The sequence below is a fragment of the Silurus aristotelis genome (assembly GCF_946808225.1).
Source record: "Silurus aristotelis genome assembly, chromosome: 12".
Lineage (NCBI taxonomy): Eukaryota > Metazoa > Chordata > Actinopteri > Siluriformes > Siluridae > Silurus > Silurus aristotelis.
In genome coordinates, this window is record NC_139585.1 from 17,456,987 (window position 1) to 17,474,431 (window position 17,445).

Below are 17,445 nucleotides of genomic sequence, written 5' to 3' on the forward strand. Positions count from 1 at the left end.
TGACCAGGAGTCTCGCTGGACTATGATGTTTGCGGATGATATTGTGAATTGTGGTGAGAGTAGGGAGCAGGTTGAGAAGAGCCTGAAGAGGTGGAGGTATGTGCTGGAATGAAGGATAATGAAAGTCAGTAGGAGTAAGACAGAGAACATGTGTGTAAATGAGAGGGAGGGCAGTGAAGTGGTGCAGTTGCAGAGAGAAGAGGTACAGAAGGTGGAGGAGTTCAGGTACCTGGGATCAACAGTGCAAAGTAATAAAAGTAAAGAAAAGAGTGCAGGTAGGGTGGAGTGGGTGGAGAAGAGTGTCAGGAGTGATTTGTGATAGAAGAGTGTCTGCAAGAGTGAAAAGGAAAGTTTATAGGACTTTGGTGAGACCTGCAATGTTGTATGGTTTAGAGCAGGGGTAACCAATGTGGTGCCCACCGGCACCAGGTAGCCCGCAAGGCATCATGGGGAATCATTAACATGATCAGTGTCTTCACATAGATGAATATCATTCATTATTAATAGTAACATATAATAAAAGTTAAATTGAGCAAATTTGTTATTTGAGATCAAACTGAAAACTGTGTGTATCAAACTGGTAGCCCTTCACACTAATCGGTACCCAAAAAGTAGCTCTCAGTTTCAAAAAGGTTGGTGACCCCTGGTTTAGAGACAGTGGCATTAACTAATAGACAGGAGGTGGAGCTGGAGGTAGCAGATATGAAGATGTTTTCATTGGGAGTGACAAGGGTGGACAAAATTAGAAAAGAGTTTATTAGAGGGACAGCGCATGTAGGACTTTTCAGGGACAAAGTAAGAGATTGAGATGGTTTGGACATGTGCAGAGGAGGGACATGTGGTACATCAGTAGGATAATGCTGAGAATGGAGCCACCAGGAAGGAGGAAAAGAGGAAGGTCAAGGTCGAGGTTCATGAATATAGTGAAGGAAGACATGCAGGTAGTTGGTTTGAAGAGGCAGATGTAGATGACAGAGTAGTATGGAGACGGATGATCCGCTGTGGCGACCCCTAATGGGAGCAGCCGAAAGAAGAAGTAGTAGTCGAGTCTTACTTGCTAGTAAATCAAATTTCCTTTACTGCTTAATATTGTTCCTGTTTATAAAAAAAGGTTTGTCTGCAAGTCTGTAACTGTTGTTGTTTTTTTTAGCTCATAAGACTGAGTATTAACTGAGTTATTAGTAATATTCACAGAGGAAGAAAATAGAGACAGGTTCCACCGAGATTTGAACTCGGATCGCTGGATTCAGAGTCCAGAGTGCTAACCATTACACCATGGAACCACTGCACCAGTAGCGTTGCTTTTTTATTTTATTTTATTTGTTCTTGTCAACGTATAGCACATCTAAGCTATATGAAGAAAAAGAGTGGTCAATTTAATTCAAAAGTTGGTGTAATATGTCAAACTGCACTCCTAGATCTTCGCTTGCCGCTTGATCTTTGGTGTTCCATCCTATTTACGCTTGGTGGCAGTAGTGCGCTTCACCAGATTAAGTCTACGATCACAAAAAGGCACAGAAGAAGCGTGTAGGCGTTTGGAGGGCTCTTATGGTTACATATTATTAAGAAAAGGCAAATGTTATGTATTTCAATTGAAAAAAAACAACGCAGTATAATTCCTGGGTGTTTTGTTGCGAATTACTTTGTTTATTTTTGCGAACCTCATTGATAACATTCAGCCCCGTGGTGTAAGTCTAGCATGTTTTGAGCTGTTGTTATTGAAATTTGCAGAACATGTGCTTCTGAACTGTAAGTAATGTATAAATGTACGAATCGATGCTGCACTAATGTAATATATTAACTTGCATCGGTTATAGTTGTTGATACAGCTTTATGTTTCAATACTAATAACAAACTAATCCTAATAAATACATATCCTCTTGTTCTGACCACTTTCAAGGGGAAATGATTTGATTCTCAAACAATCAGGAGAGTCTGAGAGATTCACCCAACTATCACCTACAAACACCTTCGAGTCATACAATGCCCAACTTTTGTGTGGCATATGGCTGTGGAAAGTCATACCGGGACAATGTTAGTATGTTCAGATTTCCCAAGGACCGTGATGAGTTTCTAAAATGGGAGAAGCAGGTACAAAGAACCCGCAACAAATGGGTCGCAAAGACATACTCTTTCTTGTGCTCTGAACATTTCAGCAAGGGCTGTTTCGAGCCCAGACCCACCACAGTCAATAAGACTATGGGCTCTAGAGGGCTCAAGCTGAAGGAAGGTGCCATTCCAACAATTTTTATCCGACCACCTTGCACTAACTGTGGAGGTCACGGCACCACCTGCACAGCATGCAGTCCAAAGGGGAAAACGCAAAGCACAGATTCTCAGAAAAGGGACTCGGTGAGTATCTGGAAAACTTTACTCTTTACTGCAGACTTGATTAATTCAGGCTTTAAACGCAATTCGTTAGTGTTTTCATGCATGCGCAAAACAAATTTTATTTCCTGTACAGAGTGTAGCCACAGTGACAGTGTGCTAACTCTAGTTTTTATACCCCATGGCAGTTTAATAATAATATTAAAAAAATGCATTTAAAGTGTGAGGCAGAGACTAAGCAACGTTGCGGTCCGCCACTTAACCGGTTCCTGAGGGATTTTGACTATGTTCCGCAAGGAAAGCAAAGGATTGCATTCGGTACACATTGGTACTGAACCGAAAGCCCTGTACCAAAACATTTTGGTACGAATATTTGTACTGTTACACCCCTAGAATCTATATATAATTGGCTGAGAACTTTTGTCAAAAACTTGACTGAGAACATTGCCCTACGATGTATACTCTATATTCTGTTCTTTTTATAAAGGAAGATTGGCCTCCTCTGAATGCTGCAGAGAAACAGAATGAAGCAAATAATGAAAAGAATAATGCACAGCTTATGTCTGCTGGAGATGGACATGTCAGTCCCACATTTGCCCCACTCTCTCCTTTGGAATATATTGATGATACAGGTAAAACTTAAAAAATTTGCAAATAACTGCTAGAACATTATGCCAAGGAAGCATCATGAAGGCTATGAGGCGATTCTTATTGTTAATGTATTAGCATTAGACTGATCAATGCACTGTATATGAAATGCATTCACACCTAAAAAGATTTGACTAACTACTTTGAATGGACATGTTATTCCTGTCCCTCACCAACAGAAAGTCCTCAGGAAAATAAGTGTAGCTTCAGAGAACATATTCAAGAATTTATTTAAACTGACAAAAATCAGTGATTAGTGAATTATTAAGCCATCTTTACACTTGTAGTTGATTTTCATTGTGAAATTGAGTATGTTTGACTTTTTTGTTTTTTTTGCAGTTGTTTGTGAAATGTGTGGCATTTCTGGAACTCGGGGCAATTTTTACTCCAGATCTAAGCGCTTCTGCAGTCCATCCTGTTCCCGCTCCTTCTCATCTAATTCAAAAAAATCTTCCATATTGGCACGATTACAGGTAAGCAATGACATCACATATGAAGTGAATAGGCACAAAGCTGGAGGCTATGTCTTAAAGGGTTGCACATTTTTTTTAAAACTTATTAATATGAAATATATAAATTCTCTCTGACATTCTTGGGATGTTCTTATAAATGTTGTAATTAATTTACCATTTTTGTGTGTAAATGTTCAGGGAAGGCCTCTTCGGAAATCTTATGCACCACAGACCAATTCTTATTCTCAGGCAGAAGTAACAGAACGTCATAGCAGCACGGCTTTCAGGAAAGATGGTGCGAATCACGTGCATACTCGTGTATATACTTTATACTTTATTTTTGGTGCACTTGTCATTTATTTATTCTCTTTTCTCCAGCCAATTCTGGTTTTAACTGGGGCTCTCACCTTGAGAAACACAGCTGTCTTGCTGCCCCAGTGTCCTGCTTCAGACATGTAAGTGTTTTTTTTTCCTTCAGGCAGTAATAAAAAAACAATACCACAATACTACAACACCAGCCACAGAAACATGTATTTTTTTTATGTTGCATTGTTATTTGCAAATATGTGTTTTGAAAATGTCATGGAGATCAATGGAAACAGTAGTACATTGTAAAAAAAAAAAAAATTCAACTACAGTTTAATGTACATTTTCTATACTTTGTCAACTTTATTTAGTGTAATGTATGGTATGGACCACCAACACACTTGAATATTAGTGTTGATTGTTGGCCACACAGGTGCCACTCTGTGCTCAGTGGGAGGACATTGAGGTGGGATTGCAGGTGGAGGTCCTGAATACTCGCACTGCTTTGCTGACCAAGGTTTACTGGATTGCCACAGTCATTCGACTTGCTGGTAACACATTGTTTGTTTAGCAGATGGTCATCATAATCAGTTTTAAGAATATTAGTACAAACAGATAGATAGATATTTACTGCTGTTAAAGTTGTTGATGAGGCTTCACAATTTCTACTTCAAATCAAAATAATGTTGCATTGAGATTAAATTAGGAAGTAAATTAAATGAAGGAAAAGTGCTGTCAGAAATATTTGGAATTTTAACAATATGTAACTGGTTTACATGTGGATACTTTGAATATATAAACATAAATAATAAATTTTTTACTATATATCTCTATATGTAAAGAACTGTATCTGTGACTTTTATTACATGCTGACGTGCTTTCTGTTATAAGTATAACCTTGTGTTGAATCAGTATTTATAGTCTTTTCCTGACTCAGGTTACAAGGCCCTGTTACGATACATTGGTTTTGAAGATGATGGTAGTTATGATTTTTGGTGCAACCTGGGAATCGCTGATATCCATCCTATTGGCTGGTGTGCAGTGAACAGCAAACTACTTGTTCCTCCTCAAGGTAACTCAGAAAATACGTAATAATAAATCCTGTAGAACTTTATTTGAACAGAAAAAGCAAGAGAAAGACACTGGTGTTGTGTTTCCTGAAGTCACGTTTTTTTTTTCCCCCTAAGAAATTAACAAACGTATAAGCGATTGGAAACCATACTTGAGGCAGAAACTTGTAGGAGCATCTACAATACCTGTGGATTTTCATGTTATGGTAATACACACTTCATTTACCAGTTTTTTAAGTATGGGCTCATATTTGAATTCGCAGAACTTGTTTTTGACTCTTTTAGATGGCTGATAGTATGAAGTGTCCCTTCAGGCAGGGGGTGCGTGTAGAGGTAGTAGATCGCTCTCTGGTCAGCCGAACCCGTACAGCAGTGGTAGACACTGTGATCGGGGGCCGTCTAAGGCTTATATATGAAGATGCAGGACTTGGAGCTTCAGGGGAGGTGCTCTCAGATTTCTGGTGTCACATGCTGAGTCCCCTTATACACCCAATTAACTGGTCAGTTAGAGTGGGTCATCTCATTAAGGAGACAGGTATGGGTTGCCAGGAGATTTTTCTGCTACTAAGTGTACATCATAACATTAAATGTATTTTTCTACCCTGGATAAGCAACATTTTATCTTTTTAAAACTGTAGTTCAATGTTTACACAGGACTACAAACACATGGGCAGTCTATGTCTAATAATTATTTTAATGAGCAAATAATGCATTTATAATGCAAATAATGCAATTGCTGTATTATGCATTTTACATATATTTAATGAATATTTCATAGTGTTTTATATTTTTCTTTGGTGAGAAAATCCTTGAATTTCTTTATTTTAAAGATCTTATATATTTTGGTGCATTAGGTAAACTAAGTTTTTATTAGTAAAGTGCCATGTTTAATAAAGTATCTGTATTCTTTCTTCACAGATAAGTCTGTTGATATGAGCAGTCATCCAGCATTCCGTAAGGCTCTTTGTGATAGCGTGCAAAGTCATTTCAGAAAGGTCAGTTTCTGTCTTGACGGATAACTATTTCAGCTCTTTTTTTGGGCATTTTGTCATTCTTTTAGAACTCTTCATTACTAAGCTAGCTAAGCTAACCCTAACCCTAAATCGTAGTTAAGGACTGTTTATATGGAAGGAGGCTTTTTTGAGGAGGGCATGAAGCTGGAGGCCATTGATCCTCTGAACCTGGGGAACATCTGTGTAGCTTCCGTTCGAAAGGTATAATAATTATAATAAATAAATAATATATATTTTTTGAAGATTCTATTCAGTCTGTAATATCTGATGAAAACACATTTCCTGTTCATCAGGTGCTCTTTGATGGCTATCTCATGGTTAGTATTGACGGTGTGGAGACTGGAGATGGCTCAGACTGGTTTTGTTATCATGCAAGCTCACATGCCATCTTACCTACAGGATACTGCAGGAGCAATGACATACCCCTCACTCTGCCCCCTGGTATAAGCGTTTATTAAATCTAAAATTCTCAGATTGTATGCTTTTTTTTTCTATACTGTTTTTAGATCAATTGAAATTGCTTTCTTTTTCATTAGGATATGACCAGGCAACCTTCACATGGACAAAATATTTGAAAGAAATGGGAGCAGAGGCAGCACCACGGAGACTATTTAACACAGTAAAATATTTTGTCCTCTTATTTCATTAGTCAGTCATTTGTGTGTACAAACCAATAGTAGAGTTAACATCTTTCTTGTCTTCCTCCTCCAGGATGTTGTAGAACACGGGTTTGCCCCAGGCATGAAGCTGGAGGCAGTGGACCTAATGGAGCCTCTGCTGGTGTGTGTGGCCACTGTGCAGCGCTGTGTGGGTCGCTTGCTTTTGCTGCACTTTGATGGCTGGGAGTCAGAGTTTGATCAGTGGGTGGATTGTGAATCGCCTGACATCTACCCTGTGGGCTGGTGTGAACTCACTGGATATCGGCTTCAGCCCCCGATTGGCCCAGGTAGAGGAAAGCCATGTAATAATGGCTAATAAAAATAATTTATTTTAGTTTTTTAGGATTTCTAGGTAAAGGATGTGAGTAGTTATTGCCTTAGACTTGGGTTTATTTTCTTTTATTTTCAGACAGATTACTTTATTCAAGGGGAAATTCACCAAATCTAATACTACTTTGGTGAATTATATTCTCATCAACATACAATAATTAAGCAATATCACACAAGCAGTAAATAATTAAATATTCTGTGGGCTGTAATTACCTGAATATCAGCAGCACAGCTATAATTAACTTTGGTCTCAATCAGGACTACGACTAACGATTATTTCGATAATTGATTAATCGAACATTTGAGTATGCAAGGTTTAATTTGTGTAAATCAACATTTGTATTGTTTTTAATGGTAATTGCAAGTTGACAACCAGGCTTAAAAATACAGACATTTTGTTTATTTTGTGAAGATATAAGCATCTAGAATATAATTAATTTAATTTTGTATAATAATGAAATGATATATGCATTAATTAAATATCCAAACATTGAAAACAAGCATTTGAACGTAGTAAAACCGCAGTATATCATGTTTGTAAAGACATAACGTAGCCTTTTTCTACTACAACAGTTATAATAAGAGAATGGCATGCAGCAAGCTAACAGGCTTAAAAAAAAAAAAAAAAAAGTATATGCAAAAATATGCATTTGTGTACAAATATGCATTCAGCAAATACAAAAGCATAAACCACAACAGTGACTAAAGATCTAAACTTTTACTGTTGCTGTTATTTGCTGCTTTCAGATTTAGTGTTTCTTCGTACTGGTTTAATCGAATCCATCATGTCCTGAGTGAGGCGATTGTGAAGCTGATGCTCACGAGTCATGCCAGAAAAGATCTAGTGGCTTTCAAATGGCTGTGATATCTTACAGTCATGCTAATCCGTAACTTACACAGTCCAACAAATCTATAACGCCAATCGTTGACAACGAATTTCATTATCGATTATTATCATTTTATCGATTAGTTGTTGCAGCAGTCCCCTAGTCTCATGCCTAAAGGTGAATCATAGTCGTTTTAACATTCGTTACAATGTGTTGATTGCGAATGAGATAACAATGAATATCAAGTTACTGTCATTTGAGACACAATTTGGCAAAATACATTTATTTTTGTTCTGTCAATGAAAATGTCATTCCATGCCCAGATTGACTGACAGCCTGTAGTACAAACACAAAAAAGCAAAGTGATGCAATTACATTTTCCATGGTTATTATTCTAAATACACTGCACAACAAAGTTTTTGTTTCTTAAACACTGTTGGGTGTTATTTATAAATTTCACGAAAATCATTTCCAAATTTGCCCATCACATACCATTACATTGCAATCTTTAGTTTTGTCATGTTTTTTTCTTGTATTTGTCTACAAATCTTCGTTTCTGTAAGAGACGTTTTGCGCTGTCTTGGCATGTCCACCAGGCATGAAATCGGGTCTCAGTAGGCTATAAAAGTGGCTTGCCTACACAGATGCTGCTTATTGGATAAATATAAACCTTATAGTCTGTGTTTCAGAATATAGCATTGCCTCAGTAGCACTGTAACAAGTAATTTAGATGTTATAGGTTTTACTGGACGATTGGTGTACAAAATTCCCTGCCTCACGCATGCGTGAGTTAAACTTGTCCAGACATGTTTTTCATTGTGTGGTGGTGGTGTGCATGCATATCTAGGTAAGTAACAATATTTAGCACTGTTTTAATGGTTTGGAGTGTTTGAAAATATTATACAGTTAACTTTAATCAGAAATGTTTCTGTGATGTTTCTGTAACAATTGACCAATCAGCACAGCTATTTGCTATCAAAGCTTTATTTACTTCTGGAAGCTTGTCTTTTGATAGTTTGTCATCTATATTTTGTTAAAGGAAATGTGCATTCTGCACATATGCAACCATAATAAGAAGTGCACAGCAGCACTAAAGCAAAGCACATTCACTTGTAATCCGACACCACTTGTCAGTAGCAGCAGCATCAGGCTAGATGTGCGAATATAGCAGCATTCAGCGTTTACAGGTTGGAATATACAGCATGTTCGTGTTTAGATTTTCAATATAGTTGAACCAGCAGTATATGTAAATTCATTAAGAATATTTGCTTTGTCATACTTATATTGTTATATGTATATTTATTGTATTTACAGTGAGGAAAATAAGTATTTGAACACCCTGCTATTTTGCAAGTTCTCCCACTTAGAAATCATGGAGGGGTCTGAAATTGTCATCGTAGGTGCATGTCCACTGTGAGAGACAAAATCTAAAATAAAAAATCCAGAAATCACAATATATGATTTTTTAACTATTTATTTGTATGATACAGCTGCAAATAAGTATTTGAACACCTGTCTATCAGCTAGAATTCTGACCCTCAAAGACCTGTTAGTCTGCCTTTAAAATGTCCACCTCCACTACATTTATTATCCTAAATTAGATGCACCTGTTTGAGGTCGTTAGCTGCATAAAGACACCTGTCCACCCCATACAATCAGTAAGAATACAACTACTAACATGGCCAAGACCAAAGAGCTGTCCAAAGACACTAGAGACAAAATTGTACACCTCCACAAGGCTGGAAAGGGCTACAGGGAAATTGCTAAGCAGCTTGGTAAAAAAAGTCCACTGTTGGAGCAATCATTAGAAAATGGAAGAAGCTAAACATGACTGTCAATCTCCCTCGGACTGGGGCTCCATGCAAGATCTCACCTCGTGGGGTCTCAATGATCCTAAGGAAGGTGAGAAATCAGCCCAGAACTACACGGGAGGAGCTGGTCAATGACCTGAAATAAGCTTGGACCACCGTTTCCAAGGTTACTGTTGGTAATACACTAAGACGTCATGGTTTGAAATCATGCACGGCACTAGCACATGTCCAGGCACGTCTTAAGTTTGCCAATGACCATTTTGACTTCTGAGGAATTTTCTGAAAGCAATGAACAAAAAAAGGTGAAGGTTTTCATTATTTAAGACAGATCTTCCTAAGAATCAGGGCTCCATCAATGGAATCCATCAATGCTTGCTGACTACTGTTGGACACTGGAAAGTGATGCACCAGACATTAAATACAACAAGAATCAGAAGCAAAACACTTTTAATTATGTTGAACTTAAAAGCGTGTTAGAAGCATAAGCACAATTAAATATGTTCTTGCCGGTTTCTCAAAGTTCCTATGTGATGCAGCAAAACCAAAACTATATCTGTGCATTCCCACCAGGTACCTGTCACAATCAGCAAAAACATTTCAGGAAGCAAAACTTAAAAAATATATATATAATATAAAAAAATTGATGTGCAGTGATGTTCTAATCATATGGTGTTCTAAGCAATTGCTCTAATCATATGGTGGACAAAAAATTACTTTTGTTTATGTTCATGTAACTGGTAGAATCTGTGACAATAATTATCTTTTTTTTTTTTTAACAGAACCACAGGAACGTACAAGCAAAAAACCAGTGGGTAAAAAGAGTATGTATGCTTCTATTCATGATGCTTGTCTAATGTAAATCTAAACATGTTGCATACAATCCAAATTTCTACACAGTATTTTTTTTTATGATTGTTATTTTATAAAGGAATATTAATTCATTTTTACTAATTTACAATTCTGTACATTTTAGAGAGAAAATATATAAAGAGGAAAACAAGTGATGACTCAAAAACATCAGCCCATGAGAACGGTCTTGAGGCAGAGAACCAGCCTGACCCTACACAGCCCCAAGTGCTTCCAGTTCTGCTTGCAGACACGACCCTGCAGCCTGTGAACTTACCAATCATAACTTTAAAAACTGAGCCAGAGGAAGAGAGTATGTACTTAATACTTTATATGTTTCCTGATTTACTAAATTAAACACTCACGTGTCCAATTATTTTCTTTTGTTTGCAGTTATTTCCTTTAAAGTGAAAGTGGAGGAGATGGAGATGGAATCCCCTATTAACCCTGACCTGGAAGGCAATAAAAGCACTGGATTCCACACTCCTTCACCTTCTTTACTGAAAAAAGAAAGTCTAGAGTAAATCACCAGACTCTAGTGTGCATGGATTTGCCGATTACATCAATAAAGCTATGTACCTTTTTCTCTTCCAGCATTACAATTACCTTAGCTGACAAAATTACAGTTCTGTGCAAAAAAAAAAAAAAAAAAAGAGGAAACACCTTGGATCGCTCCACTCTCTCTGGACACTCTATGATCTTTAATATTTTTTGTTATTACTCTTTAAACCCATTTTTTGTCAGCTTATTAGCAATTAATGTACACTTGTTTTATTCAAACATAATTATAATGAATAAACAGGAAATAGTTAAACATATGAAAACACAAACTGTACAAGGTAATATACTGAACTTTTTTTGTTTTTGTTTTTGTGTATATCTATATAATTGAGTGCTAACTTGTAAGTCCCATGAACTTTTTCTGATTGACATTTATTATCAGGCAAGTAGTTAATGTAAAATATATTTGTGTATTGTTTGTTGTGAAATTAAGCAAAACAGTGTAACATACCTGATGTAACATACCTGAAAGTGTCATAAGTTCTGTTCTTATAAATGTTTTGTGATCACACAGACTTTTGTTTCTTAACACTGTGTTTCTGTACAAATTGAGATTTTGCATTCTTGCGTGGTTTAGGCTTTGCATTATTTGTTTTAATGACTGTTGGTGGATTTACAAGGGCTGGTTTGAGTGTTGTGCTCTTTGGTGCTTTGGAGGGCTTCAGATTCTGGGAAAGAGAAGGCTTCTGTCCTGGACAGCTCTTAAAAACATGAACATCCTTAACCCGTTGGCCTTTGAGCTCAGGTGGGTAACCACATTTGGCCCTCACCTTCAAGTTGACCATCTCTAACCAGCTGCAGAAAAAGTAAAACAAAACAAAAAATCAATTATGTGCATGCACATATAAATACATTGTCAACATTATAATATGCGATTAATTAAACATACAGAACAAAACAAATGTACACACCCAGGGTGGGTCACCTTAAACTACATACACAGTTCCCTCTGACAGTTTTGGAAAAATAAGGCCAATTGTTATTACTTCTTACTGAAGACGTTTGGGTCTGAGTGCAAAGTGAAAATTAAGCTATAGATCAGAAGATTTGTCACTTAGATATGCAGAATACATCTTGCAGTCAAATTTACATCTGCTGGGCCGCACAGAGATTTGTGCATTAGAGAAAATTATCTATAAATATATAATTAGAGAATTGAAGAAAAAAGACATGAGAAAGTGGTATTTAAAAATAGTACAAATATATGTAGATGTGCAGAAGGGAGTAAAAGAAATTTAATGAGGTATAACAAACCGAAAACACCAACCGGTACAATGACTAAAGTGCTGGCAAATGCAAAATAAACACGAGTATGATTAAAGGGAGAACTGAGCATGAGACTTATGGGATAAGTTAAATGGGCATGCTTGCATTAATAAGTCTTATAGCTTGATGGTAGAAGCTCCTCCTAAGCCTCTCAGATTTGGCAATCAGACAGCAGAAGCACTTGCCTGATGGCAGCGGACTGAAAAGGCAGTTATTGGGGTGATATTGGTCCTTGATCTTGAAATGAAAGCTGACCAGAAATTCACCTTTTATTTAATCCCCAAATCCCAAAAAAGGAGAGAGGCTTTAAGAAGAGATGTCCAATTTTTTGGGAAGAAGGCTTCAGGGCCCCCAAGAAAGTCCAGCAAACACCTAAAGTTGATTCAGGTGTGGGATCAGGGCATCACCATTGCAGTACACAGGAATCGACAGGTGTGTACATCTGTACGCACAGTGAGGCAAAGTCCTTTGGAGGATGGTCTGGTGTCAAGAAGGGGCAGCAAAGAAGCTCCAGGAAAAACACCAGAGACAGACTGATATTTGCAAAAGGTACAGAGATTGGGCTGCTGAGGACTGGGGTAAAGTCATTTTCTCTGATTAATCCTCTTTCTGATTGGGACATCTCGAAAAAAGCTTGTCCAGAGAAGAAAAGATGAGCGCTACCATCAGTCCTATGTCGTACTAACAGTAAAGCATCCTAAAATCATTAATGTGTAGGGAGTGGGCACATAATCAGTTAAGGGAGTGGGCACACTCACATTTCTGCCTAAGATCACAGCCATGAATTAAGAATGGTACAAAAACATCCTCTGAGTGCAACCTCTCCCAACCAGTTTGGTGATAAACAATGCATTTTCCAACATGATTGTGCACCTTGCCATAAAACAGAAGTGAAAACTAAGTTACTCGGAAAACAAAACAGCAAAATTTAGGGTCCAAGGCCAGGAAACTCCCTAGTCGATAATCCCATTGAGAACTTGTGTTCAATCCTCAAGGGGTGGTTTTAAAAACAAAAACCCACAAATTCTGACAAACTCCAAGCATTGATTATGCAGGAATGGGCTGTCATTATTTAGGATATGGCTCAGAATTTGATTGACTGCATGCCAGGGCGAATTGAAGAGGTCTTGGAAAAGAAGAGTAAACACTGACATATTGACCCTTTTCATAACCCTAATGTAATTGTCAATAGAAGCCGCTGACACTTTGTGCAGACTTTGGGAAAATTTATATTTGTGTCATTCTCAAAACTTTTGGACATAGCTGTAGACATTCAGAGCTGCATTCGTTGAACATTCATTCTTTTTTTTCCTCTGAGAACCAAAACAAAAACACTGTATTCAAATGGATAGGATTAAAACAACATTTACTATGTTCTAAGATGTCAGATATGGAACATATATATGTAGTCACCAGAAACTAAACAATAAAAATCTGATCTATTATTTCATATTCCTCTTTTAATTTCAAACCCAAATTTCAGTGTTTAGCAAATACAAAAACTTTGGCAGTGTCAAAATGTCATAAGACCTCTTTGCAGAGTATAAATTATTTAATTGTTAAAGTTAACAATAATTCAATGATTTAGTACCAGGATTACAAAATGCTCCCATACTAGTGAACATATAATGTTAGGTAATGTTAACACGGTAATAAAAGGAGAACAGTTCTCAATCTTACTTGCGCAGAGGTAAGAGTGGGCAGTCACACAGTAGTGGATTCTCTGCTAGATTAATAACTTCGAGTCCTGTAAGTGGACTAAAGTCAGGCACATCCTCAAGCTGGTTGCCCTCAAGTAGAAGACTTTGTAGTCCAGACCCAAGGCCAGCAAGTGAATCCTTGGACATCTGTACATGCAAAGTAAATTGAACAAAAATTTTGTTTGTTTTGTCCCTGTGACAAAGCTGGACTACATAGATACAATATGCATTTAAACGGAGTAATTTTGAAGTCTTACCTTTTCTAAACTCATGTTATTGAGGTAAAGATGTTTCAAAGAGGTTGCAACTGGAAGAAAAGCTTTAGCTCCAATCCAGCGAATAGGATTGTGGGACAAATAAAGCTCTGTCAAGCTACTTGTCTTTGAAAACGCATTAGTTGGCACTTGCTTAAGTTTGTTGTTGCCTAAGTGCAAAGTAGCAAGGTCAGATGCTGGGTTGAAGACCCCTGGAGAAATGTTGGTAATTTCATTACTTGTGAGAAAGAGACTCCTCAGTTTCTCAGCACCTGTCAGAATTCCTGTCTCAAGCTTAGTGATGGCATTGTTCTCCAAGTGTAGCGTCAACAAGCCAGGCAAAAGTGTAAACGCACCTTTGGGAAACTGGTTAAATCGGTTCTTTTCTAAATGGAGGTAGGTGAGCTGAGGCAGACCCTTGAACACATTTGGGCTCAGTGATGTAAGGTCATTCTCTGAAAGATAGAGATAGACCAGACCTTTCAATCCACTGAAGGCCCCATCTTCCACTTCATGGATTTTACAGCGCTGAAGATGAATGGAAATCACCTCTGTCATGCCTGGAAAACTATTGGAAGCAATGTAATGGAAATGATTGTCACGTAAGTCCAGTAAGCGTGTGTCAGGAGAGAAGCCTCGTGGTACTTTGGTGTGACCCTGCTTCTCACAGGATGCATGATGGTTTTCACTCTAGGGTAAAAACAGAGACAATATTTCAATTATGTAGTTAATAATAAAATACCTGAACACTCTTCATTGTCCTATCATAAATCTGCCTTACTTCACAAGCACAGTTCTCTGGGCATTTGACCTTGTAGCCAGGTGGGGTTGTTGGTGGTAGTGGAAGTCTGTTCTGTTCCTCTAGTTCAGCTTTTCGCATGGTCTCATGACTTTGGCAGCGCATATCAGAAGGTTGCAATGCACTCAGGCTTTCATCAGAAAGGTGGGCTGGTCCACTACAAGTTCCTCGAAGATGTACCCGCTCCTGCATTGCCCACTCACGCAGTGGACGTAAATAGCAGCTGCAGTAGATTGGGTTGCCTGCCAAGTTGAGACGAGTCAGCTTAGGAGAGCCGACTACCAAAGGCTGCAAGATGCGCAGTTGGTTATGGCTGAGATCAAGGTGGGTGAGCTTGGGTGAGCGCAAAACAGCTGCACCAGAGAAATCCTGCAGTGAGTTGTGATCCAAAAAGAGGTGCGTAAGCTTGGCCATAGACACTACCTCCTCTCCAAGATAGGTCATGGGATTGTAACCCAAATCTAGGTGTGTCACCTCAGGGAGTCTATGGAGAAAATGCATAAAAAAGTTTTCTTTTTTCTCTGGGTGACATTCTTATGTAGTGCACAAAATTTGATTAAGCTCACCTTGTCATAGTCTCGGTGGGAAAAAACTGGAGCTCATTGTTATCAAGGCTGAGACGGGTAAGAGTGAAGAGGCCAGCAAAAGCTTCAATGTCAATGTAATTCAGTGCATTATGACTGAGGCGTAACCATTTGATGTTCTGTAGGCCCTGAAAAGCCATATTCGGTATGTATACCAGCTGGTTGTGAGTGACTGAGAGTTGGATAAGAAAACCCATCTGGGAGAAAGCTCCAGGCTGGATCTCTTCTATTCTGTTGTGGTCAATTCTGAGCTGCTTCAGGGAGGAGAGGCCATCAAATGACTCCTGTGATCAAGATGCAAAACGATTTACATAAACAAAACAATCCACAGAATGTAATGATTAAAATGCAATTTGGTCTATACAAAAATAATCTTGGCTTATAAATGAATAGTGCTTGTCTTACTTGGTACAGAATATCAATGTTATTGTAAGCCAAGTTGAGAAAGACCAAACGGCCAAGAGTGCGGAAAGCTCCTTCTTGTATTTTGCGGATGCCAGTTCTTTGGAGAGTTAAGTGGGTGAGGTATGGTGTATGTTTGAATGCTCCTGTAGGAAGTTCTTGTATGTTATTGCCTCTCAGGTCCAACTTAACTGTGATCTGTGAAGTACACACACACACACACACATACACACACACAAACCATAGAAAGGTTTATTATATGGTGCTTTAGCTAATCTCTCAGTTTTCATTATAAATTCAGGAGTAAGGAAAGCCCTATTTTTTGTAATGTGCCAATAATGTGGAAAAAGAAATAATAATAATAAGCCTTTAAAACAGAAATCGATCCTGCTTGCTTTGGTAATAACTGCAGTGACTGGTAAAAAAAAAGTACATTTTATTTTAAATGAAAGTGTAAACCATTACATCAGCATTTTTATTATTAAGCTTGAAAGTAATTTCACTTTCCAAGTCTATTATAAGACTTCCCTTAAAATCTTATAAGTATGTTAATTGATTAATTAATTGATGTTACCTCATCAATGGTGGGGGGAATCTCAGTCAGATTTTTCTTAACACAAGCCACTGTTAGCTGAATGCTGTCACACATGCAGAATTTAGGGCACTTTCCTGCTTTCACTTCATGGATGCCCAGGAAAAACAATACGATAGGAAGTGTAGGAAGGCGAAACATCTTGGTCTCTGTACAACACAGCAAATATAAAAGCTCATAATATTATTTTATTCAAAATGGCTTAAGATCAGTTTACTATTACACATTATGAAAGTAATGCCATTGGGACCTTCCAAAAAGGAGCATTTTTAATCAATTCCTACTTTACAATTTTCATTATCTTGTAATTAAAATGTTTGAATTGTAGTTACATTTACAATTATCATCCTTTAAAATGTTTGTCTTAAAAACAGTCATTCCAGTATACTATAAATGTATGTGTAAACTCAAGAACCTTTACCAGGGTCTAAAAAAAAGACATCCATTTCCTTTGCATAAGTTTTTTCCATTTTGGGAAAAATAAAATGGCACTTACCCTTAGAACCAGGAATTTAGTCTTCTAATGCCTCCTAAAGTTATCTTAAATAACCATTTGTGTACAAGATTTTAAAGGTACTCTAGGCAGCACCAAGACCAGAGGAATTTGCCGTGTTGAGGCGAGGTGGCTCAGTGTGTGTGTGTGCGTATCCCTTCAGCTCCAAACCTTACTGTACACACAAAGACACACTGTTCCACACCATACTCACAGCCAGAGGGGCTCTCACAAACATACCATCGAGTGGACACAGTTTTTTCTTAAAATTCCTCTACTGGAATTACTCTACTATTAGCAGACTGTTTGATAATCTTAACTAATTTAGGTTTACATATACTTTATGCATAAATGTGCACATTGTTGATTAAAAAGGAACCCTAAGCAAACAACCAATACAAATTACAGTTTAGTGACAAAACCAGTTGAAATTCCTTGCACTTGTTTAAGGTCTATGTCATTTCTAGTAATCCTCTTCTGGCAGTCTGTCCTTGTTAAATAAAC

General features: G+C 37.7%; 2 protein-coding genes across 2 annotated transcripts; one reads left to right on the forward strand and one right to left on the reverse strand.

Moving 5' to 3' along the window:
- The first annotated feature begins 1,493 nt into the window (after window positions 1–1,493).
- On the forward strand, window positions 1,494–11,362 carry l3mbtl2 (L3MBTL histone methyl-lysine binding protein 2). The gene is made up of 18 exons (XM_083557684.1): window positions 1,494–1,688; window positions 1,901–2,352; window positions 2,816–2,960; window positions 3,316–3,449; window positions 3,627–3,723; window positions 3,807–3,883; window positions 4,168–4,285; window positions 4,672–4,806; window positions 4,922–5,010; window positions 5,090–5,339; window positions 5,723–5,799; window positions 5,914–6,018; window positions 6,111–6,258; window positions 6,354–6,436; window positions 6,529–6,763; window positions 10,224–10,265; window positions 10,418–10,603; window positions 10,684–11,362. Exons 2-18 carry the CDS (start codon window positions 1,984–1,986, stop codon window positions 10,812–10,814), a joined length of 2,421 nt encoding a protein of 806 aa, XP_083413810.1. The 5' UTR covers window positions 1,494–1,688; window positions 1,901–1,983; the 3' UTR covers window positions 10,815–11,362.
- chadlb (chondroadherin-like b) lies at window positions 10,955–17,114 on the reverse strand. The gene is made up of 8 exons (XM_083557685.1): window positions 16,945–17,114; window positions 16,431–16,597; window positions 15,860–16,054; window positions 15,437–15,738; window positions 14,853–15,354; window positions 14,075–14,761; window positions 13,798–13,964; window positions 10,955–11,646 (listed from the first exon to the last, which is right to left on the reverse strand). Exons 2-8 carry the CDS (start codon window positions 16,587–16,589, stop codon window positions 11,358–11,360), a joined length of 2,301 nt encoding a protein of 766 aa, XP_083413811.1. The 5' UTR covers window positions 16,590–16,597; window positions 16,945–17,114; the 3' UTR covers window positions 10,955–11,357.
- Window positions 17,115–17,445: the final 331 nt, after the last annotated feature.